This window comes from Aythya marila, assembly GCF_965140915.1.
Source record: "Aythya marila genome assembly, chromosome: 10".
NCBI lineage: Eukaryota > Metazoa > Chordata > Aves > Anseriformes > Anatidae > Aythya > Aythya marila.
In genome coordinates, this window is record NC_139051.1 from 5,834,690 (window position 1) to 5,860,789 (window position 26,100).

The 26,100-nt window shown below is 36.7% G+C and overlaps 1 protein-coding gene across 2 annotated transcripts in view; it reads left to right on the forward strand.

Annotated features, from left to right (window-relative positions):
• SUCLG2 (succinate-CoA ligase GDP-forming subunit beta) overlaps nt 1-26,100 on the forward strand; it is a 112,686-nt gene that overhangs the window by 11,075 nt on the left and 75,511 nt on the right. For both annotated transcript variants that reach the window (XM_082768036.1, XM_082768035.1), the window contains exon 2: nt 10,490-10,631. In XM_082768036.1, coding sequence (XP_082624162.1) covers nt 10,490-10,631 — 142 coding nt within the window. The remainder of the gene's footprint in view (nt 1-10,489; nt 10,632-26,100) is intronic.

Below are 26,100 nucleotides of genomic sequence, written 5' to 3' on the forward strand. Positions count from 1 at the left end.
GGCAGAGCTGAAATATAACTTGCCATTTTGTCTGCAATACTGTGAGATATTCGGGACATAACTGAGATGCCTCTAAAACAAGAGGACTTCCTTTTTTATGTATGTATTGTTATGACTTAGATTAAATGGAATAGTATTTACCCAGGAGCTTTTCAAAGCCAATCTATTTGGCTTTGTAAAGCCAAGTTTCAAAATGGTGAGTAATAGGTGAACTAGTTTGGTGCTGTCTTCTGGAGCTCTTCCGCTATTTGTGGCAAATTTTAGAGCACAGCAAAACAATTCAGTTCTGGGTTGGGGCTGCTGTGGAAAGATTCAGAAGGTGGGTTTTAAGGAGGGAGCTGGATGTAGCAAAGAAAGCCTTGACAGCAGGCAGCCACTTTGAAACTGATGGACATGCTCCTGATGTTCCTCCTGTGTGTGATTAAATGATTACAAATTGACAGATACTGGTTTTTCACTCAAGAAAATAGTCACTACAAGCAAATAGTATTTTGTTAATTTAGGAACTATTTACCTCATATTCTTAAGAGGTAAAAGGAGAAATTACACATGACACTCCCTCTGCCCCCCCAGGAGGAATTGATTTGAAAGCTGAATAGCTCCTTTTGTTTGCAGGGCCATGCTGCACTGCACTAAATCTGCACATGGACAATCTTCCACTACGCTGTTCCTGGAGGTAGGTTAGAAATTTATTAGTAGCAGGAAAAAAAAATGTGGCATAGGTGATTGTGTGGAAAACACAAGGCATCGTATTCTTTGGAGTGCCTAATCTGAGTCCTTCAAACTGTGCCCTGCAGAGCTCAGTAGTGCTGAGCTCAGGATATATAGTGGAGGGTTTCCCAAACAGAAAGTAGTCTGCTAGGGCAGACTTGGGTTAGAAAATGCCTCTGCAAGAGGTTGTGAAGCACGGCGGTTTGTGCTCTCTCCTGGGATCATGAGGTTCAGGATCTCAGGGCATGAGTTCCCGTGTGTATGGAGCTTTGTGCTGCAGCAGGAGATCTTTAGGTCCATGCAGTCCTGGAATTGTACCCATTTCTGAGCTGATCATGACCATTCACTCTACCAGGCTTTCATTGTTCCTTTACATAGCGTGCAGTACGTTCTGTTTTAATTTGTTTTGAAGTAAGTCAGCCATGCTTTATAATGCTTTATGGAACTTGTCAATACTGCCTGTGTACCTGTCTAATAAAACTTCAATAAATTAGCATAATTATTAAACAAACAAATTCTCATTCTATTAGTAATTGGTGACTGCCTGTTCCTCAACAGGCAGGTGAAGTCAGCTGGCATTTATTAGTTTCTAGCCTGTTTTGTTATTTACAGGCTGGTAACCTGTACTTTATATCCTTGCCTTGTTACATCGCATTAGAATAATCACTGTTGCCCGGCGATGCAAGAAAAGGTAGATTTCCTTAACTAAAACAGATAGGATGACTAAATATATCCTCTGTAGCTTTTCTGTTAAAATAGCTTCAGTTTCTCAATTTGATGTTACTCGTTCAGGAAAGCTCTTCCCTTTATTTCTTTGGTATTTGTCACCATCTTGATGTTTCATGCTGGGATGTGCTGTGATTCCTGCCTCCCTATCTCTGGTTTGCAGCGGCTCCTATTAAAAGAACCTTGCAACTTGACAAGAGAAATTGGCTTTTCCGTGAACTATGTGGAAATCTTCAGGGGAAGATTTAACTAAGTGCTTTGTTTTGATTGCATGAGCTAGGATTAAAATGATGACACGAACGCCTAATGTAAAAATAAAAAATCCTGTTTAAAACCGTCGACTTCTGAACTATAGGTTTTCTGAAGTGTTACTCTTCTCTACAATGAACTGTGCAGTGAATTTGAGTAACTGCTTCAGGAGACATGCAGCTGAGTGCCATGCATGTAGTTTCATGTTGTTCTTCCCAGATTTGGCTTGCAGGAGGTGGTGCAGGTGATGTCCCTGCTCCCTGGGGACAAGGGCAGGCTGCTGTCAGTGTCCTTCTGTCCCCAGTGCCATGCTCCTGGTGCATCCCTTCTATGGCTCTGCTTCACCTGGTGCATTGGTTCACGGAGTAAAGTGAGCAGCAAAGGAAGCCTCCTGCTGGATTTTCTCCTCTTCAGGCTCAGGTGGGAGGGCACAGGAGCTGTTGGTCCCAGGGCTGCTGAGCAGAATTGGGAAAGTGCAGCCTTGTAGCAGCAAGCACCTTGGCTTCTCTGTTTCAAGAAATACACGGCTGTTACAGGCTGCTCTAGGGGTTGTACGGCTGTGTCAGCAGTATAGGGGAGAGCAGTGGTGAAGTCTACATTGATGTCATCTTGGGTTGGAGAACTGCATGAGGCAGAAAGGTGTAAAAGGTGTAACACAGCACTGGTTTTCTTGGCTTTCAGGAGCACGCAGGGAGCAATTGTTTGATTGCTGAAGTGTGCTGTTATTTAAATGTCACTAAACTGCCTATGGATTGAGCTGATACACTTCTCCTTCAGTGTAAGCATGACTTAAGGGCGGATTAGTGATTTCAGAGACTACAGAATGCTCAGTTTTGAATAAGCTCTTTTGGGTAATTGAAAAACGATATTAAGGCAATGTTGGGCAAAGATTTTCTGAAATAGGATTTAACTTCAGGCTTTGCTATCAAGATTTATTCACTCAAGGTAGCAACTTGATTTTCACTAATACGGACATTTAAGTTGCCTGTTTCACTATTTGGAAACTTTAAATTTGCTTACTTAAATAGAACTTAAAATTTTGAAACTCTTGGCCATGCTCTCAACTGTTTGTCTCATTTTTGTAAACAATTTCCAGTTGAAGTTCTAGTAATATTAACTGCTTTAGTACAGGTTTTATAAACAAGCCACCAATTTTTCTACTTTTTTCTTGTGCATACAAAGAGAATTACCTAATTATTTAACATGAACACCTTGCTTCAATGAGTCAGAGCTGTTAGGAATAGCCAGAATTACCCAGAACAGGCTGCCTAGCTTTATTAAACAATGATGTGGTGGCGTATTTCGTGACTAAAGGTTGGACAAGATGGTCTTAAAGGTGTTTTCCTACCTGTATGATTCTGTGATTTTTTTTATTATTTTTTTTGATTGTAATTTGCATCACATAAACCTTAATTGCAGTGACAGATCTCTTTCTGAAAAGTGAGTGCACGGTTCAGTGGTAGAAAACAGTAAATTACCCTTGCAGTTTATTGATCAAAATGGCTACAGCATTTTGATTAAAGAACTTGGAAATGTGGTCTCTTTTTTTCCTCTCTTATGAGACTGAGGCCTGCTGCATTTTACTGAGCCAGGTGCCTTGTGTGGTCTATTCTGAGAGGTAAATCAGGGACCCAAAGGTCTCTAACTGTTCTTTGGAGTTAGTGTGGTGCCTTTGTTCTAACTCAGTTCAAGTGAGTTCCCATTCATATGGAAAAACAGGTTGGAGGGGAGCTTAACTCTTGAAAGGTCTTCTGCTCTACCTGTGGGAGATTTTCAACAACAGCACTTAAGATTGTTTACAGTGTTCTGATACACATTTTAACAAGAAATAAGCAATTCCTAATTGCTACGGAGAAAAGTGTGGGAAGTGTTTTTGTCAGGAAAATATTCAAGGCTTTGTCCTCAAGGATAAAATTAATTGCATGACCTAGCCTATAAATAAATTTCAGAAGCCTACATAGATGTTTTGATCAAAATGCCCAGTGTTGGATGAAGTTGCTGGTCTCTGCTCAGACCAATCTAAAGTCAGCAATCTGGGATGCAGGTGGAAGATAGGTTCCTCTCCAGCTTTTAAATAAGGTGGTCTAGGTGCCAGCTCCTGGTTTAGAAGTTTGAAATACTTGATTTATAGGAGCCAAGATGATATTCCCTAGGAAGGACATTTTTCATCTTTTCTTTTTTTTTTTTTTTGGTAATATATATTTAACTCTATGGCATTAGTTGCCTTTGGACAGAAGAGGGTATGTGGTTTGACTTGACATGGCAGACCTTAACGACAATCACTCTTACCACGAGTCTTTCCATTTTCTTTCATACTTGAAATATTCGATCTTGCACAGAACAAAGAGGAGTAATTTCTGTATGTTTGCATTTTGTGACTCAAGTTTGTGGTAAACTCTGTTCAATGTACTGCACTTTTTCTAATTTTTTTTTGTCAGACCAACTCCACTAATACTTACATTTGCTGGCAGCGCTGATGTAAAAAATAAATAAGTTCCTTTTTTATAGGAACTTCTGCTACAACTTTGTCAATTACAGCAGTTGTATGTCAATAAATACAATAAGTTTATTTCTTATATTGATGACTGGTATGGTGTTTCATTATTGTCATCTGTATATCTGTTTTCTTTCCTATAAGCTTGGAATTGTACTTTAGGTCAGAGCATAAAAATCAAATAAATTAGAATGCTGCAGAATATGTTGGGTTAGCGAATAGATTTTTGGTTAGCTGCTTTTAATTTAGGTAACGTATGTTAAACGCACTTATTTTTGTTTTTGTTACAGGATTCATCTAAAAGACTTGTCCATAAACACTCCAGTTTTGCTCCCTACTTGACCTGTCCAGTATAACAGTTACAAAATAATCCATAGTTACAGAACTTGTAAATTATATGTCAAATGTATATAGTATAACTTATCCAGAGATAATTTGCATTGATAGAGCTGTTTAATACTGGCCCAGGATCTATTAATTAGCACAGCTACATTACTTCAGTGGAGCAGCAGAGGGAGAAGAAGGTAATATGCATTTATCTGACCAGTTTCAGTGTCAGGTGCTTTTAAGAGCTCCATTTCTGTTTCATGTTGTTAATACTGGCTTTCACCATGAATGAAAATGGGGTGTTGGATGTCACTGAAGTGTGCCTTGCTTTTAATATTGGTGCAATAAAATGCATTAAGCTAGGTTAATGTAAACAGTAGAGCTGCTCAAATTATATAGTTGTGTCGAGGGATATTCAATTATACCAGAAATCTGCTGAGTGGTGATTTTGTTATTTTTTAATAGTGCTGATTGTATTCGGCATTTTCCAAAAGTACATGATTTGGCCTGAAAAGATTTGCTAAGTACTATGTCTTTGAGGTTAGTTTTTTGTTAGATAAATTGTCTAAACTTGATCACTGAACTTGATGTGGGAAGGTACTTAATCAATGTAAATGTTTAGCCAATATAATTCCACTTGGGATTAAGTATGAAACAGCAATTTTTTTAAATAAATTTAGTGGTCTCACCAGGGAGGCAAGGGAGTAAAAAAAAAAAAAAAAAAAAAAAAAAAAGCCACAACAAATAAACCCTACAAAAAAAACCATACACATTCAGATAAGGAAGAAATATCATAGTCTAGTTTGAACCTTGCATTGCTGATGATATTCTTGTTCTGTGGATATATGGGACATGTATTTCTGAGCAGAGTTTGCTTAAGTAGTTAACGTCAACTTGTACGCTTTTTGGTGAATACGAAGACAACTTCTTTTTTTTTTTTTTGTTTTGTTTTATTTTTCTTTTAAAGAAGAGAGACATCCTGTTGTCTTTTGAGTGCCATCTCCAGGGTCACCTGAAAGATGTTGCACATAGGAGTACCTACCATTGCATATGGACGAAGATACCTCTGTTGTAGTTCATCTCCAATTTAACTGTCTTATGTTATTTAGCCCATATTATTCAAATAATGCAAATTGTTTTTTCTTGCCAGCTCCAGAAATGGCAAACTGAGTAGTAGAAGAATCTAATCTGACTGCTTTCCAAATACAGTATTCATGTAGGGTCCTTAGCATTTTATATAAAACAAACCCAAACAAACAAAGTGGTGTAAAATAAGAGATTATGCAGGTTATGGGAGCGATCAATTTTTTTCTCTAGCACTAGTCAATAAACCATTACAATGTAAAACATCTTGTGTTATTAAGGTGGTCAAGAAAAGACATTTAACTTCTTTATATGCCTATGACACTGATTTTGGTAGCACTGTACATATGTGATTGGACCAAACTCACGTTATCTGTGTGTGTAAAGAAGTTAACTGAACAGAAGACTTGTTGAGAACAATACTCAATTACTAGGAACAGTGCTTTCAAAATCCTCATCTGTTTCTACACCTTTGGTCTACGCTAGTGTGATTCTGACTAGTAACCAAAATCTGGAAAGGTGGAAAGGTAAAGGGAGATTGGAGGGGAACACCAAACATGAATCCCTTGTGCTTGTAGAAAATGCCTAATAAATCTATCCATAAGGAGAGAACCCAGTGTGAAACTTGTACTTGATCAAATAATTCTGTCTTCATCTTATTTCATTTTATTGTTCAGTTGAGGCCTTTGATCCCACTTATTCTAGTTCTTGGGTTTTTGATGCTGTTGTCAGGCTCTAAGGGAAAGTTATCAGTTGTAAAAGAGCCCTATTTAAGTGTATTAGTCTCTTTGATAAACACTTATATTAGAAATTTAATCTTTAAGAATTATCCTACTAGGAAGAGTTTAATTCATCTTTAAAACTTTCTAAAATTATTTAAAATCATAAATTATATAAAAATGTGTGTATCAGTACTGACTTTTTCTTATTTTCATAAGCTCATTTATTTTTAATGCTTATTTGCCTCTGCCTGTGATTAAAACAAAAGAAGAAACACCCTTTCAACTTACCTCGCATATATGATTCTCAAACTAGTGTTTATCTCCATCTATACTGTGTATACAAACAGACAACATACAAAGAAAGGTCATATAAAAGCTATTTTTTTTCATTGTAGTAATATAAGATCTCTTGGAAGTTTTCAGTAGAGCTGTGGTTGTTACTTATTTTGTCCTTTTAATAAGAACTAACTTTTAAACAACTGAAACTCTTAGTTTGAATTTTTCTTTGTTTCAGTCTGAAAACATATTGTCTGGATTTTATTTTTTTTTCAGTTATTTAGGCTCACTGGAGTGACTTAGATTTATTTTTTTTTTTAATAGGAATTGTAGTTAACATGCAGAGAAGTAAAAATGTCAGTTAAAAAATGGCTGGGGGAAAGGGTTGGTAACAGCTGCCCATAGAAAAGTAGGTCTGGGAAACAGCTTTCTTCCTTTGTAGACTTTTGCCTAGGCTGTCTTTAAGGCTGTACCTTTGTGCAGTAGCTGTGTTACTGTCAGCTGGGTGTACACTGGGTATATATTTCTATGTTGGATGCATGGAAATTTATGATGCCCAAGAAGCTTAAAGTATTTCAAGGCCATCTCAAATTCTTGTGACTGCTTGGTGTAAATGTATTTGAGAGGGGCAAGAACTTCATTTGGCAAGGATTTTTCAAGATTCTTGTACTGATTCTTTTTATTGCTGCCCCTCTTAAATCTTTCAGACATTTATTGCAATGAAAACATCTTTGAACTCAGAATTAGTTCAGGGAATCATCTGCTTACTCACATTTCTAACATCTTACAGTCTTTTTTTTTTTGTGCGTGCCTTAAGCTTTAAACGTGTGTGTTTACAGCTGTTTTGTGTTTTCAAGATAGTCTTGAAAGAGTAGTCATCTTCAGATTCAAGGCTTTTGCTTTTTTCATCTCTTATAACTGCTTTATTTTGCTCACTCTTCGCAAGACGTATGGTTGTATGCTGCAAGGGCTTTAAAGCATTTTTTTTTTTTATATTCCTTGCTCTTCAGAGCTTCTAATACAAACTTTGTTGGTTTCTTCAATGCATTGAGCTCTGTTATGCAGTGGTAGGCTGTACTAACTCATTTTATCAAGTGCCTCTTTCACAACCAGGAGTTTGTCTTTTGTCAGAAGCCTTGATTGAAAGTCTTCAGTTGGCCTTCAGGAAGATGGTCTCTCTAAGAACCATAAACTATAGGAAGATAGGAAAAAATGTACTTGCTTACTAACCTTATGTTTGCTGGCTTCTCTGTACCAAATTTTATGGCCAGATTTTTTTTGTTACCCTTAGGACAGCTTTGCTAATTCTTTCAAATGAATTTTGCTCTTACTTCTGACAGTGTTCCTCAAACCTGTCTGGTTCGTTATTTCCAGAATAAATACATGTATTCCCATGGTTTCTTAACTTTGCCTAATTCTTGTACTTGAACAGACCTCTGTATGCATGTGTGTTTACGTGTGTATACGTAACATAATTTTTAATGTCTCAGCAGTGATTCGGAGAGAATCATTGTGGAGCACTGAGTTATACCCATTTTACACCTGGAGAATGTGTACCTGCACCATGAGCTCCTGTAACACGCCAGGAGGGTAGCAGAGACCAGAGCTGGTTGCAGGCTTCATAAAGCAAACAGAGTTTTGGCTGCTTTTCTGCTCTGTTACCTGTCACATGTTGTGAGTTATCAGCAGTGGCCTTCATTAAGCGGTGACCCTTTGCAGTCTGTAGTATAGAACGAAGTCCTTCAGAGATTTTTATCACTTAAACCTTGCTGGTTTGAGCTAACACCACAGGTGTCAGTTGATGCACAGTGCAGTATTGCAAGCTCCTAACTATTTAATCCTTATCCAAGCAGGAAATTTGAAAACAAATTGTTTCAAAATACTTTTGTCAAGTAACAGGAACACAAGTCTACCCCAAAATAAGATTAATTTCTTTTGGTTTATCTGATTTATGTCAGCTGAATAACATAACCTGTGTGAAACTAAGATTTATTTTTCTACATGGTGAATAATACCTTACTTTTGAAGACTTGTTCTTAAATTATAAACAGAGTAATCAAAATTTTTGTGGCCCCGTGGGAAATGAGATTGCATAACACAAAAATAAAGAACTGAATTTATAAGGTTTACAAATAAAACTAAAAAGTGCTATCAAGTTCCGTGTAGACTTACTCTGTTTCAAATCTTCCAGCATCCAAGTAAGGACTTCTGGTTGGAATCCCTTATCCCGTTTCTAGGTGAGGTTAGAATTGACCTTCAGGGCTGCTCTCGGCTCCTCATGTTACTCCCTTGTGGAAGTGATCATCAAGTGATACCTCTTGGAGCCTAACACAGGCAATAGGGAAATACAAACTGAAAGTGCATTTTAGCTTGTGTTTTGTACAATGTGTTTTGTATTTCCTTTATGTCTCAATCTTGTGTTATGTTTCAAACTAAGCAGAGCAGACAGAAGTTTGCTTTTGTTACAGTGCAGCATTTAAAATTCTAGCACTGTGATAAAGGGCATGCATTATTGAAAGACTTCAGCGGGGAGGTTTTTGTTTTCAGTATAAAGTTTCATTAGGATACTATTTTTTATCGTGCTGTTAGAGATGAAAGTATTAGTATAGTAAATAATCCCCTTTGTCTGACGTTTCTGAATATGCAGTGCTAACTTGCATACTGTGCTCCTTAACTTCAGGAGGAACCGAGGGCTGATTCTGGGCTCTCTGCCAGTAGGCCAACAGTTTGCCTCTCCATGTGGGATGAGCATCTTTTGCTGGCATAAGTAGTGATTTTGCCATTGCCAGGAGTCAGTGACACCTTTCAGACTGGTTTCTTTGAATTGATAGCAGAGGGGCTCACCGACCCAGAGAGATACCTAAAATGCAGATGTACTTGGATCTGTTAGGTCTATGCAAACATGGACTGTTTGTTGTGGAATTCATATTATTATCAAGAATTAGTACTTGCAGAATTGTGTTTTTAACATCTTCAGGGGGAAAAAAAAGTTTATTTTTTGGTCTCAATAAGAAACAAAGAACCTTAAAACCACATTACTTCAAATGTTATTTCAGAGCTGGGCCTAAAGTGTCTGTTGTGCTTGCTGCTGAATTTAAACCAACAATTACAGAACTGTATGTGATGTTAACAGGGTGTTAACAGCTCCTTAACAGCTCCTTAATTCTTGCTTTTATCTGTAACAAGTCATCCCCTGTGGAGAAAGTGTAGTTTCTTTAAATCGTTTAGCAATGAACCAGTGATGCCCAGAGTGTCAATGGTTTAACCTCTGAAACTAGCAAATATGATGTCTGTGTGTGTGTGTGTATAACTCTGCCGTATCTTTGTATCCATGATTAATACATATATATGCAGAAACTTCTAAGCTGGTGTGTTGAGACTCCCACCATTGAGAACGGTGTAAATTCTTTTCTAGTTGTTGGTCTTGCATGGCTTGCATGATTGTGCTGGCTTCTTCAACAAAATGTACTTGTGACCAGCCAAGCGTGGGTTACACACCACTGAAAATACATACATGTTGTTTAGTACAGGATGATGGTAATTCCATGTTGTTTTTCTTCCCAGAGATGCTGGAAAATACGCATGGAATAAGTAGAATAAAATACTGTTCAAATGAAGTTTGCCAATCTTTGTTGATATTAAACGCGAGGCGTTTTATTTCTAGCAGAGATCACCAGTGAACCTTGCGTGGTTTAAAATCTTCTGTAGCTTTCCGAATACTTCGAATGCACAAATGTTAAGAAAATGCTCTTAAGGGAATCAATGTGTATATTACCTTTTCTCTGAAACAGTGTTGTTCAACTGCTGACTTGAGATAACAGTGGGACTGAAGAGCTCAGTTGACTGTCTGATGAACTGTTGTTAATGAGCATTATGTTATTTTCCCTTCTCATTTTTCTAGGCTGTTCAATTAACCTCTAGACGATGGCTGAATCTGCAGGAGTACCAAAGCAAAAAACTAATGGCAGACCATGGGGTTACAGTTCAGAGATTCTTTGTGGCTGATTCTGCAAATGATGCCCTGGAGGCTGCTCAGAGACTAAGTAAGTTGACTGATAATGGGAGAAATCTGCTTCACCAGATAACAATCTGGAAAATAAATTGTTTTCTAATAAGTTGTACACAATCTTCAATTTGAGGTTTATTGAAAAGGTTTAATATATTATCCTGACTATAAATATTTATTTTGTATGTGAACAACAGTGTTTAACAGCAGTATTTTTTCTGAACTTTTTTTCTTAAAGGTAGGCAACGTATAGCATGCAGTTTTTAATTGATACTATTTATGTCATTTTGGCAATTCAGAATTGAGAATAACATCATGAATGGCTGATATATACTTGATAAAGCTTAAATAAAGTAAATGAACTTGCAGAAAGTTGTTTTCAAACAAAATTTTGCTCTATTAAAAAGCTAAGGAAGAAAAAGGTCATGAACTCTTGAAGATACTCAGAATCCAGTTGGACTGGAGGTAACTTGCTGTAGCAGACCCTGCACCTGATCAGGTGCATTGGACTAGATGATCACCAGAGGTCCTTTCCAACCTCAACTGTTCTTTCTATGAAGAAATAAAATATGTAATAGGGAATTATATACATGTGTTTGGCAACATGTATATTTTTCCATATGAGGGAATGAGAAAAGGTGAATTCAATTACCTACTATCACTAAAAAATTTGGTAGTGGCTGGGAGATAAAACCATGCTTCTGGAACGTCATTTATGTTCTGTGATATCCTTGTTTTAGTGCAGTAAACATAGGATGAGAATATGAGTGAGAAAGAAGATAATGTAGTATCTGTTATCTCAAAACAATGTATTCAAGTACATCTTGTCACCCGATTCATAAATGTTCTAAATGTTAAAAAGTTCTCTATTTTTCTAAAGTTAATATTAGTATTTAGCATAGTTTTCCACTTAAATTTAGCTTCTGTTAAAATTAATACACCGTACATCAAAATGCCGGAAGAAAGACATTACAGTAGTCTAATTGTCTAACAACAGGAAGATTTTGAATGTTTTACATAATGCACAGGCAGGCTACTTAGTTAACTGCTTTTCAGTTACTGGTATGAAAGATCTCATCAGACTTCAAGTAGCTGAATAGGATTAGCATAATGGCTTGCTAAATCTCTATAACATCATTAAGATGATACATTTTTCAGTAATCAAAACCTTCTTATGTCAACCAGAATATTTGAAAATGTATTTGAAACAAAGCATTAAATGCTACTGCTATGGTCATTTGGTAGGGCAAACTGTAAAAAGCTGACACAAAACAAAGCTCATAAAACTGGAGGGTTTCTTTGCATCTGGACATCTGAGAAAATCAAGAAATACTAAGTGAGACTCTGGCAGGTTTTTCACAAATCTTTCTGTGCTTAAACTCTCCTCTTCATGATTGAGCTCATAAAAGGATTAGTCTATCCAATAACTATAACTATTCTAGATCCCTATAACTATTTGCAGAAATAAATTGCTCCATTAAAGGCAGTGAACCTTTTCTGTTTTATGATGCTAGATTTATTTTAAATAACCTCTTGGTTGTTTTGCAAATCACAGGAATGCTTAGTCTATATGTTTTTAAAGTACATATAAATAAAAGAAATAAAAACTAACTTTTGGAGTTAATGAAACTATCATGTAAATTTTGTGTGCTTTAACTAGGTTGGGTTGCTAACACCTCAAAAATTACCAGTGATACATTTCTTCATCTTATAAAATTGTATTCAAACATGGTACGTTACTGGGCATTAAAGAACTGTGGTTTACAGTATGAAAGCTATTTCATGTTGACATGACTGACACACCCTATCAATCCACTAAATAATTAACAACATCCTTGTAATCATTCTGATAGTATGCTGTCTTCCTTCTAACATGCACTTTGAAAATGAAGCACTCAGAACACAAGTTTTGCTACTGTAATATTTGTTGTTTCAAGATTTTATCAGATTTAGCTCCTTTTTGATCCTCCAGACTTAGGTTTATCTGCACGATGTGATGCAGGCTGTTGTCTTTTGAATATACAACTGCCCAGTAAAAAGTTAGGAGCAAAACGAAAACCTTTAGCCTACAAGAGGCACAAAATACTCCAAAATAAAATAACAAATGGAGGCAGCTTTGGGATGTTCTCAATAGACAGGCATTCTGCAATTAAAGATGGTGAAAGGAAAGGCCAATCACCCTTGCCAAGTACTGCTCAAAAATCTGGGGGTTTGATATTATATGCCACATTGCAGCTGTCCTTATCTTTCAGTTCTGAAAACAAGGATACTTGCCAGCATACTCAACTTTATTCTATTTTTGTCTTTTATCAAAACTTGCAATACAAAATTTCCGTACTTTTCTTGTGAAAGGAGCTTCTTTCTATAGGCATGTTATCTTGCATATAGGACAAGCAGTATTTTCCCTCAATGGTCTCATAGCATTGTCGTTCACATGGATATCTGTGTTAGAGGGGTACAAATAATGGGACAGAAATTGCTGATACTGAAGTCTTTACAAAGTGTTAATTTTTATTAAAAAAAAAAAAAAATCACAATTCCGCCAAATACAGAAGACTGAGCATGTATTACTGTGCCTGTAGTCACCAGTTTTGCTATTAAAGTTCCCGTTGATGCAGTAGAAAAAGATGGGATCAGATCATTTTTACTGCTGTCTTCACTTGTCAGAAAAGTGTTAATGCATGTTTTCTTGAAAGGCTTTACCTTTATCCAGTATCAGCAGTTTTATTATAGTTTGCTCATTTCCTCTATTGCTCTGTTTTATTAATGTGTATACCGAATACACTGAATATTAATTTTCTCGGAAATATTTTCAAAACTTACCAACAGTACAAAAGGCAGTCTATAAGGAATTTTTAATGAAATTAAAGGTTTTTTCTTCTAAGATAAGAATGGCAGATGTGAAGAAAATTAAAATGACATCACTAATACTGACTTCAAAAGAAGTTTAGTACTGTAAGGAATACAGAATTAGGCTCTAAGGAATTCAGTGCCTATTACATGCTAAGCAATTTTCAGGTGTAAGTCTTGTAGAGAAGGCAATATTTATAGAATGCCAAGAAACACAGTTACAAATGACTTTGTGTTTCATGCTAAAATTCCTAAGTTTTCAAGAGTGAAATAAAAAGGTGTTGTGTTGTTTTGCTACATCAATATGGTATTGCTTGATCTGCCACCTGAAGAAACACAATCTGTAAACAAGTTCTTACATTTCAGACAAATGCTCAGCTCCCAAATATTTCACTTTGCTCTCTGTTAAATGGAGGTACTAGAACTGTAAGATAATCTGTCTGTTCCTGTATTAACTCAAGTCTTTTGATCTGATTTTTCTCTTGATGCTTTGGTACATCCAGGATTTATTTATCTGGAGAAGGCATTTCCTTTTTTTGCTGCACCTTTTTCGCATGCTGTTGTACTGATATAAGGAAAAAAAATTCTTATTTATGTATACACACACCCATGCCATTAGGATGGGAGCATTTTCATTGCTTGGATTGGGCAGATGCACTGTGCATCATTTCAGGATCCATTTTTGTCTAGCCTTCCCCACCAGAGGCAGTTAAGTCTACTTCAACTTGGGCACTCTGTTTTACGTTCTGTCTGATGGCGAAGTTATTAAGGGAACCTTCATTTTAAACTAGTAGATGGACAAAGCTGAAAGGGATTATAATTATGCTGGAGGGTGTTACTCTGTACTGTCAATTGGCTCTTAGAATCAGTAGAGAACTTATGGAGGTGGTTGAAAATGCTGAGTATCCTAAATGGATGCTAGAAGCTTGGCATGCATTTCTTTTCCTGATTTTTAACAAAAGCAATAGAGTGCTGCCCATTGCCACTTAGAGTGTTTCATTACATTTAGGAATCAGTCAGGTGCAGTGTTCACACTCTTATCGCAGAGAAGTGCAATTGAATTGAGTGCAAGGCCTTTATTCATTTTTTTTTTTATTTTTTTTTTTAGTAGAATATAAGAAAATGTAGTCTCTGCACATCCTATTTCTATTGCCTTATGCATGACAGAACTCAAAATTCAGCTTTGGACTAAAGGCAGGCTTTTTATATCAGGCCAGGGAGGTAAAACATGTTTTATAAACAACAGCAGGGATTTATTGAAGCCTCTTTCTATGTGGTCATTTACCTGTCACCTATTATTCACCATTTTCTTAGAATATTGAAAGTTTTCAGTCATGTGATCATGGCTCCTTCCTATCTCAGCACCTGGGGATTTTTTTTTTCCTTTAGATGAAACACTTGATTTTTTTTTTTTCTTTTTTAGAAGCTGTTTTAGATCCCTTGTCTCAAAGTTAATCTTCAACGCAAGTCGGGAAAACCACCTGAAAATCAGTGTGTTTAGAAGGGATCAAAAATGGGTCCTTAGCTTGGTAACTTGCTTTTTTTATATAGATTATGAAGAAATTGGTGGTGATAGTGCTATCTACAATTAATCTAAGATTTTATGTTAGGAAAAATGACCCTTGAACTTGACCTTTCTGAGGGGATTAGAAATGTGAATTTAGGTTCTCTTTTGTTATACCAAGAGGAGCTTTTCTGCGAGCATCCTGTACAGAGCAGCATTTGTACTTCAAGTTAAGTTTAAGTGATTTGCTCAATTTAGTCCTTAGTCTGTGAATTCTTTGGCTATTTAGCTGTTCTTTTTTGCTGTTATCATAGGCTTTGCATACGTGCTTTAACTTCCTTTTTTCCTTTTTCTCTGACAGGGTAGGTATGAGAGGAATTGTCTCCTGCATTTCTGTGATTTCCACATTCCTTTCCATTGTGTGGTTGGTTTACTGTGTAGCAATAATTTATCACCCGTGCATAATGTTATTTCTCTGAAAAAAGCCAATGTACTTTTTAGTTTTAACTAGTTATTTTTTAGAGTCCCTTGGGTTCTGCTTTCTGCATGTGGTGAAAAATCACGTGTTGCTGAAATACGCTGTTCTGTGGAGCTGTGTGCTACAAGCTTGCTCGCTGTGAAGAAACTGCTCTCCCATAACTCCTCTTACATTCTCTGACAGCTTTTATTTAAGTTCTTTATACTTAAATTACGGCTTTCTAAAACTGTCCTTTCAGGCAAAATGATGCTATAAGTTATTGACTAATATGATTCTATTCTCCAATGGGTAAGTATTTAGAAAACAACCTTTTAAATTTAATAGAAAGCTAGTGGTGGATGAGTTCCTTCTGGACCCTGTTCAACATTATTGAGCATGAATATTTCTCTGTTGCATTTATCAGGTTTTCAGTTAATGGATTTGGCCTATTCGAAGTGGTGAAATCCAAGACTAGATGATACCTGCATTTTGCTGCAAATTCACGATAGGAAATACCTGTTATTATTTTGTTACTTCCAATCTTGGTTTCATTGGCACCTTCTGAATGCACTTTATGTATTTCATCATCCATTGCAAAGCTCCACAAAACTTGCTGTGGTCTGTGGTTTTAATCTTCTTGCTGTTTGTCCTTTTTCCAATTTCTTATTCTTTCTTAAAGCCTTTTCCTTATAGTATCCATTTTGTCTCTTGTCTCTCCCTAATGCCATCTTCCATCTCCTGACTTCTGGTTGAGAGAAGGCTTTTACTTTTCTGTGTGGAAATCTGTTATATCTCATCCTGCAACAATTACACCAAATTAATGCAACAGCTTTATTCTGCCTAAAAGGCACTATGTATTTGTACACACTCACTTTTTTCTTGAAGCGATTTGCTTGAACTTCCACTTGACAAGTTGTGGAAATTAAGCTTTCTTTGTATAGAAAACAAATAGTGACTAGTAAACGGTTCTTAATGTTTTTCTCTATATTTGTCCACTTTTAAGTGGTTTGATTTTTTTGGACTTTCTTTCTAAATTTAGTTGTGTCAACAATATTAAAAATATCACTTGTATGAAAATGATGTAAATGATAAACTAGATTAACAGTTATGAAGGTGACATCTTGTATGTTGTTTAAATATTTATTTTTGGGGGGGGGGTTGTGGGGGAGAGGCTTAATGATTACTGTGTCAGTTATCCAGTTTATTTACCCCATCTTCTGGATGAAAAATCGGGGAGGATCAGAAGAGGTAGGTAAGGTATTAAAAGGCTGTATTCATGGAAGCCTGCATTACTAAGGATTTTGTTGGAAAGTCGTGGTGAATTTACTGTGATACAGCTATAGTGCAATGCTGGAGTATAGTAATTATTCTTTACTGGGCTCTTTTTGTGGACATTCTTCATTTACTCTAAGATTGCTTTTAGGTGCTTTAACTTAATCTGTCTTGGGAGCTAAACCACACAAAGGCACTCTCAAGGTGGAATTAGAGTTTCCATTTGAGGATTTAAAACGCAGCGGCTGTTCTGCACCACTGCGTAGCAGGACCTTTCTCCCTGGACATGAGCCCTAAAATACTACTGCTATCTCCTCTTGTTGTGTGTGTGGTTTGTTGGTTTATGAATCTTATAATTCCTGCTTATTCTCTGCCATTCTTCCGGATTTTGTGCAAAGAAACTTTCAGAGGTGGATGAGAAGGAGCAAAATATTAAGCAGAGCAGTACTTTAGCAATGTATTATGTTCGGTAAACCCTGCGGGGGGTCTCTAACTTAGCTGTACTGCATGCCTGGTTCTTCCTCTTCAGCTTAGCAGTGTTTTTCCACGGTAGCCCTTAGCACCTGTGTGGAAAAGGGAGAGCTGACAAGTAGCACGTGTGTTTGTTGATCATGTCCACGTGTTGTGTCCTGCATGCCAGAAAAACTGACAAAGAAATAAAACTTGTAGCTTGCCTGTGATTCTGAGTTTTAATTCTTTTTGAAACAAAATTAGTAAAAGATTTTGTGAAAGCTTACCACTGGGCATTGTGCTGTTGGATCTCTTGGTTTCAAGTTAAATTACAGATTTTAGCATTTTTAATATTCTAGGTATGGAAATTCTTCAAGGGACCCTATGTCTAGTGAGGACTTACCGAAATAGTTAATTTCAAATGCATGGTTATGAAAAGCAAATCTGTTTTGTGTTTCTTATCTACTCCCTTTGTTAGAAAATTACATGCTGAGAGTGAGTCAGTAAATGCAAGCTTGAGACTGCTTACAGTAGTTAGGTATTTTATAACCATTCTTTGTCACCAAATGTCTTCATATTCAATAGATTTATAGTAATATGAGTAATGGCTAGGGGGCTAACAAATCAAAATCTCATTTCAGATGTTTGACACTAATGTTGTGCTGACTTATTGTTTTCTGTGTTGGATTTTTGATCAAATTACCAAAATAGCTACTTGGAAGGAAAGGAAAAAAATACTCCATAAATGGGGCACTGAATTTCATATTTAAAGTTTGTCATAGAATGTGGTCACTTACAGATTTCGGTTGTGTTAAATACATTAGTGAAATTTTGTTTATAAAAGAAGGTGACAGAAGCCATAGTTCTTGATACAGGAACTTTAAAAGGTGGTAAAAATTCAACACATCACAAGGAAGGTACAATATGATTCCTGGTATGTATTCCAGACTTGTCACACCATATTTTATAGTTCTTCAAGGTAGCTTTGCAGCTGCAAAACAATAACCAGATGTGTAATTGAGAAGCAGCTGCATGAAATTTTCATTTTTTCACACACAAAATCAGAACCATTAGACACGTTTTATGTATAAGATATGAAAAACTAAACAACATTGTTTTCTCTGCAGCTCTAGCAGCTGTGTAAAGGAGAGAAATCACACCTTCTACACTCTCTAGATGCCCATCTGCTTTAAAATGTTTGGGGCTGATTACCGAAACTGAAGTTATTTTTTTTCCTTGTTTTTCTGGCTTGCTTTGGAAAGGGTGTGATAAAGCATTTGTTTTGTTTTTAATTTGTAAAGCAGTGTTGTAAAAATCCATCTGTGACACCAAATAGCCATTTTTTTTTAAATCACCTGTATTTATAGTGTCTGCTTTTATCCGAATACCACAGTGTATCCCCTTCTGGGAATGTCTGCTTCTGATGGAAGATAAATGAGTTGTGGTGGTTTCTGCTGTTGTTTGTTTGTTTTAGGATTCTGCCATCACTGACTGCATCACTGAATGTGTTTCAAGGTAGAACTGAATACAAATCATTTGATATAAATTGTTCTGCTGCTGAATGAAATGCCAGCTTGGCTTACCACCCATTTAGTTGTCTCTTGTATTTTAACAAAGTATAGGGGACAAAATAATGGTTATTGCCTAGAACCATACAAAACTTGCACTTCCTTGAGAATTCTTTCATTTCTGATGAAGCCTGATTTATTTTTAAAATAAATGTGTTGATATTAACTAGAGCTCAGTATATTTTTTAAAATGAATACTGCCCATACTATTGGTTAAACTTGCAATGGAAAAGTTCTAATTCTCAGCAGGCAGTTTGCAGTTTTTCCTCTCTGATCCTCATTACTATGGCCATGTTGTTGGTTTTGTGACCTTTGGGCTGACCTTGACCAGCAGAATCACACTTCTTTTGTTTACATGGTATAAACTCTCAGCAGAAGATGTGTTTTAAGTATTAATTTTGCAATAGCATTTATTGGTTAGAAACTTGAGGTGACAAATCTCAGATTGATAGGTCTTCACTGCTTAGTGCTGTATCATGTAGGTGATCAGCGTGTTGCCATATAATCCCTTGTATAAGGATGTCAAAAGTGTAGACCCTTACGTCTGTAATATGTGTTATTTTAAGCTTTTCTAATGGGAGTACTAGTAGTAAAAATTATGTTGAATTAATATGAACTCTAAGAGCAAAATGATGACCATCTAGAGACAAGAATAATTTGTAATTAATCTTTTTTTATAGTATCTGTACTGTATCCTTTTTTATAGTACTGGCAAAGCTCTTTCATAAAGTCAGCAGTTTGGTAGTAGTTGCTTGGAAGAAGTATCTTATTTATTCCCACCTCCATACTGTGGTCCTTTTAAAACTTGAAACTTTGTCCACAGTTTCATCTGCAAAGGGGACAAATATGATATTAATTCTGGTTATCATCTCATTACCTATTTTTCTAGGTATTTGGAGAGACTTTTTTTGTAATTGGGGTTCAGAAGGCTGGCACAATAAAGGGGAGGAGGAACACTACTAAATTTAGTGAGAATTAAACTGGGAAACTTCGCAAACAGAGTTTAGAGTAGTGTTAAGTTCCTTCAAATTAATAGTTAAAATAGTGCTGAAAGAACAAATCTTAACTCGGATGCTTTTCTTTATCTGAATTCTCAATTATTGTTCAATCTCTTACTATTTCTTTTGCTGAGATTTTAGTGTGGCAGTTCTGGTTATTGCCCTAGTTTGATGCCATCGTAATTTCCCGGATCTCCACCATCCCGCAGGTGACACAGTGTAGCAGGAGCAAACAATTGTTAGATAACCACTTTCAGTATATAATTCAATCAAAGAAATTGCATTTTTTTCTAGATCTGTCAATTGTTTCTGTTAAATCTGTTTTGTCTTTGGTCTTTATGGAATAGGTGGTGTTTTAGGATGAGCTCTGATTGATGTGTAAGGATATTTGCTTGTACATTTTCTATAAAAACACATGGTTTTGAACCAAGCTATAGAAATCTCTTTGAGCTTGTACAACACTCAGAGCTCACAACACGCAGCCTCCACACCATGATTTCCTTTCCCTCTTTTCTTCATCCAGTCTATGGAGTAATCTTAACTGGTATTTTGCAAAGGTTAGCATGACTTGCAAGAGCTTTGTTTTATCTTCAAAGATGGGAGCAAGTTACAAGTTGATAGTCTGAAAACATCCAGCAGCTGAGAACTATGATCATAAGAGGCTGTGATTTTTTTTTTTTTGTAGATAATCTTTACCTAAAACGATAGAACAGTTTTTGAAGCTGAGGATGATCTGACATTTTGTTAATCTGCTACTTCATATTTGAGAAAGTGCTGTGAATTTAAAATATGTTTATCTACATATCTTCAAATATTTGCAGTTTTAAAAGAGTAAAACATTTTAACACGCTCATGAATATGAAATGTGCCTTTGTAACCCTGCTGGATTCAGTGGGGAGATACTATCTAACTTTGTGCATCACTGTATATTTTAAATGAGGTGTTAACCCTCAAGAATGTCATCATGAAAAGCACTTAGTGAAAATCATGTTCAGCTCTAGTTCCAGACTTTAGATGTGCTCTTCTTTAAGTGATTTTTGGTTTCTTATGAAAAGTCCAAAGTTGACCGTGTGACCTATATGTGGTATACTCTACTCTGTCCCGCTGTGAAGGCAGCTATTGTTTCCTGTGTCACTGTGAAGGAGAACATTTTTCTTGCTCCTCCCTTGGGCTTGGTTGGACCACTCACCTGAGTAAGATAAATAGAGCCAAACGTTAGGCTATAAATCTTAAAGATATTTATTGTTCTAAATGCCTAAGAACATCCCAGGATTTTTGCAGAGAGAGGGAAGTAAGGCAGCCATGAGATATTTACAGTGTAAATAGTAAACAATAAAAAATGGAAAGGAAAGGGAAAAAAAGAGGAGGAGGTCATAGATAGTGAGGAGGAAATGCTACAGCAGTGTAACTGTGATGTATGTGCAGAATTGTTTTTCTTCAGGGAGAAGGTCTTAATTTTTGGTTTTAAAAAAAAATAAAATCCAACAATCTTGCTTCAAGTTATTGCCATGGTGCTGCTGGTGTTTTGTGTGACCGTGGCTGTCCTCATCTTCTGGCCAGACTGACTTCCAGCCCCGAGTACATCTCCAGAGTCACATCGGCCATCCTGGGGCGCAGCAGAGGGCACGTTGGGCACCGGGTGCTGCTGGAGGCAGGGCGCAGGGCAAGGACACCTGGGAGGATCACATTGCTGCAGGGACAAAACAAGTTCAAAGTAATTTGATTCTGCAGGAGGAAAAAAGAAGTTGAATGCTTGAACAGCTGAAACTTTCTGTGTAAAGTTAGTTCTTTTGTATCAGAAATGTAGTGTCATGGCTTAGTGGTTTTGACCAGTCTGTCTAGTTTCTTATTGTATAAATGATCTTATAATATTTTATTTTATGCTCTTAATGTGTTTTGGGAAGAGAAAAATATGTTGCTTTGCTTAGTCCCATTCTAAATTCATTAAAGTCACTGGGAAGATTCATCATTACTTCACTGCGCTTCCCTCTGCTCCCAGCCAAATTTTATCCCTTCATCCCTCCAGCCATTCATCTGTGTGTCTGAGCAGTAGCTGTCTTGATCTCATTGCATGTTAGGTGTATGAGTATTGTGCTCCACTGAAGAGTATCATAATAGTAATCCTGATACCGTCTGCAGGTCCAGCATCCCCTTTTGTTCTTTTTACCATGGATGATTTGTTTTATAAGATCTGCAAGTTTAACTATCTCAAAAAAATATTTTCTTATACAAATTTTCTACTATAAATACAAACTTACATCACATACCATAAAGTAATGTGCCATTTAAATATGGTAATTAACGTGCACTATAAATAGCTTGCTTATTTTTATCTTTTGAGTGACATTCCTATTTGAAGTCCATATGCAGATACAGTATTTATTTAAATAGTTGTTTCTTTGAGTCATGAGAAGTTGCTACATGCTTTAAGATACCTTCTTACTGAAAAAAGTTATTTTACAGTTTTGGGATTAAAACAATTTGATGTATTTTCATATTTCATGTTGTCCATTTTCCCAGTGAGTCTCCTGATTCTCTAATGTTCATACAGCTTTTTCTGTTTTATGAATTTGAATGTTATGGATTCTGATATATGGCTATTTTTTTACACTTTTTGACATCAACTATCCTATAAATAGTGATACATACAAACTTCCATCAAGTGCACAAAGCGTTCCTTCAGCAAACTCTAGGCTAATGAAGAAAGGAAGTAAACCACTCAGGTTAAATACTAGGGAGAGATTTTTAATGGCTGGATTCAGACGTAATTTAACAGGAGCACATCACCGAAATAGTCAGAGAAACAGAATGGTTTGGGTTGGAAGGAACCTTGAAGGTCATCTAGTTCCAGCCCCCTGCCCTGGGCAGGAACACCTCCCACTAGACCAGGTTGCTCAAAGCCCTTGCCTATATGATAGGATACATTACATTCCTTCCCACACAACTAACAAGTAATTATTGCAGTTAACAGCAGGCAAGGCAGCATTAATTGTGTGTTCTCTTGTCTCTCTATGAATTGTTTTAGCTGCTTAAAATCCCTTCTCTTGTATTATATTAGATAAATTATATCACAGGAGACATCCTGGGAGTAAGCTGTGGCCACTGTTTTATGAATATATAGTTTATACTTTCTTAAGTAGAAGGTCTAAACATGTGAGAAAGCTGCAGTGGAAGAGACGGCAGAAGCATGAACAAAGCATAATGCAAAAATTCTGACTCTTAGAGAAAAATTGCCCTATTCTATACCTGACACTTCAATAAAATCCAAAACTATTTTCTGCAGTGTAGAAGAAAGTAATAATATACTGTAAAGTTCTTTTTCAGTAGTTACCTCTTAAAATTTGTAAACCAGGCAGACATGACTGAGTGACTGCACAAGAGTTGCAGTTTTTTTGTTTTTTTCTTCTTTTCAAAGCAACTTGCTGCCCTTAAGCTAATAAAATATTAACCAGTTTTTAATAGTTGTTAGGATGTCAGGGAATTAATCTGTTTTACAGGATTCATAGTAGGGTCTGTGGGATTGGTGCTTAGGTCTCTCAGCTGGACCATGGTTGCAAGGATTGTGTATAGATACAATCCTCTGCTGCTGCTAAATTCAACACAGATTTGGTTCACAATCTTGCTCATCTAAAGCTGAGCAGTAGCTGAATGGCATCATGCATAAATGCGAACATCTGAGATGTACTTGCTCACCTGTTATGTCAGTCCCTCTGCAGGTTCAGCACAGGTTCAAAACTCATAAATCACCTGCACGTTCCTTTGTCTTTGCACACACAGTTGTTGCTTATTGCAATTTTAATTTTTTAGCCAGAAAAACTATCTTGATTTGTGAGTAATTGAGAAAGCTGCAAATTTTGGAATTTCATAGGGCTGCTCACTCTCAGAGATGCTTGGACCATGCAGTTTCATTAAAATACATAGAATTCAAGTTCCAAGCATAATACCTACTTGCAGAGTCCCTGCAGAGCTCATCTTGCACTAAGCCTAAGTGAAACTGAGCATTGCTGATTTCAACGTCATGTCGAGATGCATCTTTCCCTGTAAATGCTGACTGCCAAATGAGAAGCTAATGCCTCCCTGTTGCCCTTGCATCCCATTTTTGTAGGCTAACTTCAGGTTTTCCAGATTGCATAACGTTAAGTGTGAGTGTAACATATATAGTTATGTCTTTGCTAAGAGGTAGTGACTGGAGGTTGAGATGCGAATGCTCAGCTGCTAGAACTGGTGAGCAGGATGTGTGCCTATCCTCAAAGGGCTGGGGAAGGTCTACACAGGACAGGATAGTGCATGAGGAAGGCAAGTAAGATTCTAAATAACCAGGTCAGCACCAATAGTAATTGAGACTTCCACGTGTGCCTGGTGGACGTAAAAATTGCTTTTTTTGTGTGTATGTGTGTAACTAAATCTGGTTGTCCTATGCATTCTCCTTGTTGCAGGGTTTAAAGAGGAGGATCACATAGCTTAAGGAGACTCACAGTTTGTATTCTTTGGGTTTAAACTTCTCAGTGGTTGGCCTCACTACAGAGTTGTTTGGTCACAATTACACAGCGTTTGGTATGCTCTCCACCGGACTGTTCTGAAAAGAGTTCTGTGTGACAAATCAAACGCTGAATTGATTCGAACAAAATGCTTGGGCAAAGCTGTGTAAGCCTTCCCAAATTCACAGCAAAAGAGAGATTAAAAGGACTGGAGCAGTCAAGGGGAACAGCTGGATGGCTGCATGCTGCAGCCAGCCATGGACAGGAGCTTCTCGTGCTTCCGAGTGGGCAGTTGTGAGAGCACGTGTCCTCAGCTTTCCTGGAGCTTCAGCATCAGCTCAGTAGTCTGTGAGCTCAGCTTTCTTTAACTTTCTTTAAGCATCTAAAAGAATGCATGCAGACAACACAGCAAGTTTGCAGTCCACTAGAACTGATAATACCTATAGGTGTTAGGGGGCCTTTTAATGTTTTTTTGCCAATATCAGCACTTTATTCTGAAATGCAAGTTGTAAATGCAATTCAAAGGATTAATAATACAGTAATTTTTGTGACAGTGGGTTAAAATATATATTTAATAGCTACTCCATTAGTGTACACAGTATTTCTCATTTAATGATCAACTACTGTTGGAATACGATGATGGATGGTATTACTACCTGCTGCAAGATATCTAGGGGTCTTGCTGAATGCATGGTGAGTGTGGAGGAACTTCAGAACCTTTAATGAAGTTACAACGTTTATCTTTGAGAATTATGTGAAAGTATGAAATGGACTGTAACATTTTGTTTGCTAGAAGTCATTGCTTCCTTTGGTGACTGAAGATTGTTCTTAAAAGCAACCATAACTATATCCCGTCTTCAGTGAGACATGGACGAAGCTCACAGCATTTGAGATTAGCACAGATGTTCTGTTGGCTTTACTTATATTTTACTAGAATTGTAAACCAATGAGTAAAACCAGGAGCTTTAGTACAGTCTAATGCTGGAGATCCATGGCATTGAATAACTCAGAAAAGCTTGGTTAAAGAAATGCAAACCTAGAACTGGACAAAACTACAGTAGGATTAAGAAAGAGAGCAAAGAACTGATATCTAATGTCTGTAAAAGGCACTACATATAGCAAACTCAGATCAAGATGGACCTGTGGACCACTTTTTAAAATATGAAAAGGTAGATTTTGTGTGTATGGATATTAAAGTGAGAAAGACAAAACCATCAATGTGAACGTCATATATTTTTCCAGCAAAGGACTCCACAAGCTGAAGAATCACTTTAACACCATAGACCAGAATGAAACTGCAAGCCATAGGACCCAGGAGAGCTCTAGAGGGACAAGTTTAACACCAGGAAAAGGGGGGTAGAAATTAAGAAATACACACACACAAAAAAAAGTGTCTAACATTTTCATAGACTTTCATTTTTCTGTAATAATTCTGGAATAATCATGATGTTTTGATTAGACTAATAAGATGATGATTATACTGTCAATATGGTCTTGGCTTTATATCTGTTTATCTAAACTGTGCTTTTCTCTTTGCCCACAAACAAGCTTTTGATCATAATATTGCTAGTAACCTAGGCTGATGCAAGCACCTAACAAGCACGACTGCTGCTTTCCTGAAGCTCAGCTTCTGTAGCTCCAGACGGTTTCTGAGGTGTATGCTCTTCTGCAGGAGACCAATATTGGGAATTTAAGACCCTCCTTTTTTAAGAAACCACAGTCAGTAAACTGAGAGCATTCCCTAGTTGAAAATATTTTTTAAGAGAACAAAAAGATAGTTTCTTTTGTATATAAATAAAGAAATAGGCTTATGTGGGGGAGTGAAGGATCTTAAATAAAATATTGTCCTTTTTCTACTTCAGTTCAACAGGGAAAATCAATTTTTGTTTTTTCAACTGCAAAGAAAGATCAAAAGGAAAAACTGACAAT